Raw genomic sequence first — 6,939 nt, 5'->3', positions numbered from 1 at the left:
CTCAACTTCTCCATGTTTATTGTTTTTCACCCTGTTACTAAAGTTTTTTTTGGGCAACTCCATTGATCCTGCTTGTAGAATCATCAGGGACTAGAACGATTGGGACGGACGGAGACGAGAAGACAGGTCTTGGAACTTGGGGTTTATTGCAAAGGGTGTGAGTGAAGGGGCCTTGTTTGTAGCTGCCAGCCACAGCTCAGAGCAGGCCCGAAAGAGGGGTTCAAAAGAGGCGCCCAAAATGGATACCCGAAAGAGGAGGGGAGTACCTATTACAATACAATAAATCTTCTTCTGTGCTGCATATTCTAATTTTCACTAACCATAAAAACTACTCTTTGGACCCCTTCCGCCTAGCTAGTAGGGTCTGCTCTGACCCTTGGACCTGTCTGCAAGCAGAGGGTATTATTTCATCAAAGAAGATTACTTTCAGCCGGCTATACCATTGTTTTCCAGTTGTTCAGTAACTAAGGCTTGGTGTCTCAAAGCTTGCTTTCATTTCAATCTTACTTATAGTTTCCATATTCTCAAAATCTTTTGCCAGGCAATCATACTTATAAGGCTTTCCTGTTTCATCTTCCCCAGCATCTGCTTCTTTTCATTTTCACCCCCCTTGCCCTGAAGTTGAGGAACCAGAAAGGTTTGTCACAGCCACCCTCATTGCAACTTCTGGCACCCGAACAGGGACCCTGACATTGAATCATGTCAGCTGGGGTTACCTGATGGATAGGTCAGTGTTCCCTAGGATTTTGGATTGTGCCAGGCCAGCAGATTCATTATTGCTTTGAGGGACCTTGGCCAGGATCTGCAGGGACAATGACGGTTTCACCTGCATAGGATTGCAGGTGGGTTTGGGGAAATGCAAGACATTGCCCATTTTGCCACTGTGTTTTTACAGTATGAACGCACATCCCATAATTGGTTTGGGGTGTTCGGTGACAGTTCCCCGTAAGGTGGAGGATGAGAAAAATGGGCAGCCAGATGTCCAAAGTAGAAAGGAGCATATATGGATGCTTTGTTAATTCTCACTGATCATGACAAAATATTTACAAAGAACAAATTAAAATCAATTGTGAGGTGGATTATTAAAATTTTTCCAGATGCCCTTGCTGAAAAAATCTATACTACCAAATTTTGGGACTCAGTGGGAGTTAAACTGTACAACCATTCGATCTAAAGGGACCGAACTGCAACCCACATACTCCCCATCTTCCACACCATCCTTGAGGCCCTTCACCAGCAAGCAGTGTGTCGAAAACTCAATTGGTTGGTCACTCCTAACTCAGGATCTCCTTTCAAACCTGCCTTTCTTGGACCTTCCATGATGCTCCAAGATGGTGATGGAAATGCCCTCTTGGAGCACTGTGACCTGGAGACTCGAGATGGAAGGATCCTGAATTTGGCCTGACCATCCTCCCGCCAACTTGGCTCCTCCACTTCCTGCTACCACAACCTTCTCTTCCACCCTTAACGAACCTCCAGACTCCACTCCCACAACTGCGGGTCATGCCCCACTGTCAATCATTCCACCTTCACCCTGGGCCGTGGCTCCAGAACTCCACCCTAAAAGTCCACAATCTAGTTAGGGAAGGAGACTGGCAAATAGGTAGGAAACTCCTTGTTACACCCATATATTATGAAGGAAGGGGGCAAAATCCCAGGTCTCAGCCACTGGTTTATGAGGAAATCAAGGATCTGTGTAGGGCAGCTAAAGAGCATAGGAAGGACTTATCTTGTTTTAATGGCCTAATGAGGACCATGTTTACAGCACTTAACTCCCTATGATTTAAAATATATTATGACCATTTTGTTATCACCTACAGAATACACCCTGTGGGAAGGGGGGGGAAGTGATTACTAAATCAATTGATATGAGGCAAGGGCGGAATTGAGAATCAACAATCTGGCTGGAGAAGGACAACACAGCCTACCAGATGACCAAGCAGCAGGTATCCCCAGAGAAGTATTGGATGATATCAAAGAGCTGGCTTTGCAAGCTTTAATCCAGGTATTGGATGGTAGCACCCCCAATTTGGACTACCTTGGGTGGTTGCAGTTAAAGCTTTAGGACCATTAGACCATCTTGGGTGCCTGGTAAGTGAGCAAACCAATGCTACTCCCTTGCATTGAGTGGCCTGCTCTCAGACATGACGACCATCAGACATGCCACCTTGCAGAAAAGCGGGAGAGTTTTTACTCTGGGAACACGGGCATGTCTGTGTGGACTCTGAGGGCAAGTGTTGCATGAAACTCTCCAGCCACAGCGAGTCAATCCACAAGAGCACTCAGGTACTGAAAGAAGGTTTCAAGAAGCCTCAAATGGAAAACAAAGACTGGTTCAATAAACTATTCCAATCCAAGGGACTAAAAGGTTGGATGATGTCTAGCTAAATAGGACTATTATTTTTGTACTGGTTGTTTTTGTATTTTTAATAGTCCTATGTGTGTTTGGATGTTTTAATAAAGACTTACAAAATATTTTCAGTCCCATCTATGTTGTAAAACAGAAAGGGGGAAGACACCCAACACAGGCTCATCATGGACTTCTTGGAAGGGAGAAGTGGTGGCCAGGATGGCACAAAAACCTCTCAGAGACTCAGTGTGGAAAGGAGAATCCTAAAAGTATTCTTAAATCCATAAAGTACCTTAAACTTTGAGTATCTCAAGGCATTAATGAGGCCCACTGAGTGTCAGTGCAAATCTCTCAAGGGAACTCGTTAAAGCAGATACTTGGGGCCATGATTGAACAAAACATTCACAGAGTCTGTATCAAAAGGGAAACACCAAGAACTTAAAATAACTGAAGTACTCTGAAGTATTAATGAGCCCCACTGAGTGTTTTTAGTGACAAAGGCTCTCCAGGAACTAATTACAGCAGATAATTGGAGGCCTTGATTGCACAAACCTCTCAGACACTCGAAGGCAAAAGCTAAACCCGAAGACCTTTGAAAAACCTGCAGTCCCTGCAGGGAGCACTCAGGAGCCCCCAGGGCCATTCCTGAGCAAGGCTCCCCAGGGCCTCCTTCCAGCAGATCCTTGAGGCCACTGGGATGTGGGCTAGGAGGGGGATGCTGAGGGCAGGACAAGGGGCTGACAGTGCCCAGCCTGGCTGGGGCTGTTCCAGGAGGCCCCAGGGCCTCAAGAAAAGGTGTCTCCTCACAGCCCTTGGTGGCACAGACCCAGCTGCTGTGCCCCAGGGCACCAAGACTTGGCTTCTCTTTGTCCCCACCTGTCATCACTGCCTCCAGTTCTCTGCTCTGCCTGGGGCCTGGGGACACTCTCAGTCGTGTCCCTCAGTGGGACCCATTAAAAGTCCAAGAAAGTTTGGAGTTGGATTCTGACTTGGAGTTCTGGGGAGGTTTCTTCAGCTGTCTCTCAGGGACTGATGTTCAGGGCCTGAGCACAAAGCCCCAGAGGCTCATTCAAGTCCTTGTGCTGTGTCTGTGCTGCTGAGCTGGGCTGGGCTCCTGGCATAGAGGCAGCTCCTGATAACCAAGCAGAGCTTCAAAAGCACATTTCTCTTGATGAGCAGCTCTTCTGCCAGCCCAGCAGGGCTGGGGCACTGCCTGCAGCCACCCTGGGCACAGCACAGAGGCACAGAGAGCTTCAATCAGTCAGGGCTGGGAAGGCGCTGAGAAGTGCCTGGGGCAGAGTCACTGCCAGCCCTTGGCACAGGAACCTCTGGCTGTAGGACAATGCAGCTGCAGCTCCTGCAGCCATCTCCTACAGCAGGAACATCGCAATGCCTACAGACCCTGTGAGTACATTCTCTGTCTCTTGTGCAGAGCAGTTAGGGATGCCCAAGGCTGTCCTGCAGAGCAGGGTCCTGCAGCCATGGGTGCTGTGCTGGGGCAGGGACTCTGCTGCCTGCCAGGGACAGCTCTCAGCCAGCGCTGGCAGCTGCTCCCGGCACTGAGGGACAAGATCTGGGTGGTAGAAGACAGCTGGTAAGGCTTAGAAGTGTTCTCCTTGTGTGGGGAGTATGCTGCGTTGTTCAGAACTGCTCCCAGCATGGCATTTAACCGCAGGACATTTCCAAGTAGATTATACAGGGAGCACAGCAAGTCAGGGGCAGCATAGCAGAGGAATTCCTGCTTTTTTAATCTAATGCTCTGGTTTGCCTGGCTGGGAAATTGCCCATAGATATTCATCTCTCAATTCAGGCTGAGAAAAATAAAAAAAAAATTCTCACAGATCTGAATATACCATGCAGTAGAAGAAATCAGCGCAGGGCCCCTTAGAGTAGCATCAGTGTCACTTTTCCAGCCTCGTCAGGGTTGCTTTTACATTGCCATCAGATCCTGCAGAGCCAGAGCTGCCCCTGGGAAGTGCCTGAGCTGAGAGGGATCTGCAAGGCAGAGCTGAGTCCCCAGGGCTGGGCTGGGCTCTGGCAGCACTGGCAGGGCCCAGCCCTGGGCACAGGGAAGCAGCTGCTGGCAGGGACAGCTCCAGGCAGCAGAGCCCTGGGCCGGCAGTGGGGGGAAAGTGCCCCCAGGCTGTGCTGGGATATTTAAAGTCCTCTCCAAACTCAACTATTCCATGATTACTTTTGTTACAGATCCTCATGCCAAGGCAGCACAAATGTCCAACAGCAGCTCCATCAGGCACTTCCTCCTGCTGGAATTGGCAGACACGCGGCAGCTGCAGCTCCTGCACTTCTGCCTCTTGCTGGGCATCTCCCTGGCTGCCATCCTGGGCAACAGCCTCATCATCAGCACCGTAGCCTGCGGCCACCACCTGAACATGCCCATGTTCTTCTTCCTGCTCAACCTGGCCCTCAGTGACCTGGGCTCCATCTTCACCACTGTCCCCAAAGCCATGCACAATTCCCTCTGGGACACCAGGAACATCTCCTACACAGGATGTGCTGCACAATTATTTTTTTTTGCCTTTTTCATCTCTGCAGAATTTTCCCTCCTGACCATCATGTGCTACGACCGCTATGTGTCCATCTGCAAACCCCTGCACTACGGGACCCTCCTGGGCAGCAGAGCTTGTGCCCACATGGCAGCAGCTGCCTGGGTCAGCGCCTTTCTCCATGCTCTCATGCACACAGCCAATACATTTTCCCTGCCCCTGTGCCAGGGCAATGCCCTGGGCCAGTTCTTCTGTGAAATCCCTGCTATCCTCAAGCTCTCCTGCTCACACTCAGACCTCAGAAAACTGGGACTTCTTATGTTTTCCATCTGTTTATCACTTGGTTGTTTTGTGTTCATTGTTTTCTCCTATGTGCAGATCTTCAGGGCTGTGCTGAGGATCCCCTCAGAGCAGGGACGGCACAAAGCCTTTTCCACCTGCCTCCCTCACCTGGCCGTGGTCTCTTTGTTCCTCAGCACTGCCACATTTTCTGACTTGAAGCCCCCCTCTTTGTCTTCTCCATCCCTGAATCTGGCCCTTTCACTTCTGTACTCAGTGGTTACTCCAGCCCTGAACCCCCTCATCTACAGCCTGAGGAACCAGGAGCTCAAGGCTGCAGTGAGGAGACTGATGACTGGGTGGTTTCACAAACATTAAACTACTGGCCAATTTCTGCAAATCATTTGGAATAAGAGTCATCTTTGATACTTCTTATGGGTTTGGTTGTGAGAGTTTTTTCTTTGTTATATTTTTTCCATATTGTCCAAATAGAAAGGTCAATGTTTGTGCCATTTTTCTTTTTGTTTCTCTCTACCTTCCCTGTAGCCACAGATGGTGTCAATGACAAGGTACCCACTTGGTGGTTTTAAAGGAACAAAAGGATCTCCCAGCAAAGTTTTCTGCAGAGATGCCCTTTTGTTACCTTCTCTGGAGCTGCAGCAGCAATGTCTGTGTGCAGATCTGGGGGCAGATCAGTGCTGGCCCAGCAGCTGTGCCCAACACCAGCAGCACTTGGTGTTGCCAGTGCTGCTGCAGTGGCCCTGCCCCGCTGCCCTGGTGGCCCTGGTGTTGCTGTAGGGCCTGAAGTACTAGCAGCACAAGAAATGCTGATCTTCCCCTCTACTCGTGTCACCATTATTCAGTGTAATATTTCATGACCCTCTTCCCTCAGGTGTTTCCAGCTCTCCTGGAATAATTAAATCTCTCATGTTAAAATGGCCACGTCTAAAGACATCTCTTCACTAGACCAGCTGCATCAATGCCCTTCCCATTCCTCCCAGATTTCCTCCTCCTGATTCTCTCTTGTCATTCCAGTGCCTCTCAATTGACTGGCTTCATGCTTTGAGCTTCAGGGAGTCGCCATTTTTCTGAAGTTCAAATAAATACCACATTAGTCTACATCTTAATTGCCTTTATATCCATCAGAGAATTACCTTTTCTTTTATCTTTGTATATAACTGTTCCTGTACAGAAATCCCTTTGGGATTGTGGACATGTCAGATGCTGCTGGGACATCCCAAAGAGCTGAGGGAAGAGAGGTGATTGGCTATTAAACTGTTCACATGTTCAACTTGTGTTTGTTGGCAAGAAACCTTTCTGTGCCTCTGAGTGTCACCAGTCCCTGACCCCAAAGGACATAAACCTGATGATTTGTGGTTCCCACTGCAAGTGCTGCACTTGGACCTTGGCTCTGCACAGGAGAGCTCTTCATCCACTTTCTCTCTTTTCCTCCTCTGGCCACGGAGGGAGCTCCTGACTTCAGCCTGTGACTCGTGTGTGCAAAGAGCAAATCTGGGCAGAATAGGGGCAGGGAGGGTTTGGGGGGACTTTGGGATCTGTGCTGGGCACAGAAGGTGTTTTCCATTGCTCTGAGACTGTCTGCTGTGGAAAGTGGCCTTAATATCCAGCAGAGGAATGACTTTTGCATTTAATTCAGCAGTGCCTTCCCTTGGCTTTGTTGGCTGACAATAAATGAACATCCCTCTGTGTCTCAGGCAGCTCCTTCTCCAAGGAAAACAGGTGGGAGTTGGAGCCAAGGAGCTGAAAGCTGCAGTGCAGTCTGGGCTGGAGGGAGCTCAGATTTGC

The 6,939-nt window shown here is 49.2% G+C and overlaps 1 protein-coding gene across 1 annotated transcript; it reads left to right on the top strand.

Moving 5' to 3' along the window:
- Nucleotides 1-4,578: 4,578 nt before the first annotated feature.
- On the top strand, nt 4,579-5,481 carry LOC134420452 (olfactory receptor 14J1-like; the record flags this gene model as incomplete). The annotated part of the gene is made up of 1 exon (XM_063160623.1): nt 4,579-5,481. A coding segment is annotated over exon 1 (903 nt), but the record flags the coding sequence as incomplete, so codon positions are not given.
- Nucleotides 5,482-6,939: the final 1,458 nt, after the last annotated feature.

The sequence above is a fragment of the Melospiza melodia genome, chromosome 7 (assembly GCF_035770615.1).
Source record: "Melospiza melodia melodia isolate bMelMel2 chromosome 7, bMelMel2.pri, whole genome shotgun sequence".
NCBI lineage: Eukaryota > Metazoa > Chordata > Aves > Passeriformes > Passerellidae > Melospiza > Melospiza melodia.
This window is presented reverse-complemented; position numbering and strand designations above follow the sequence as displayed.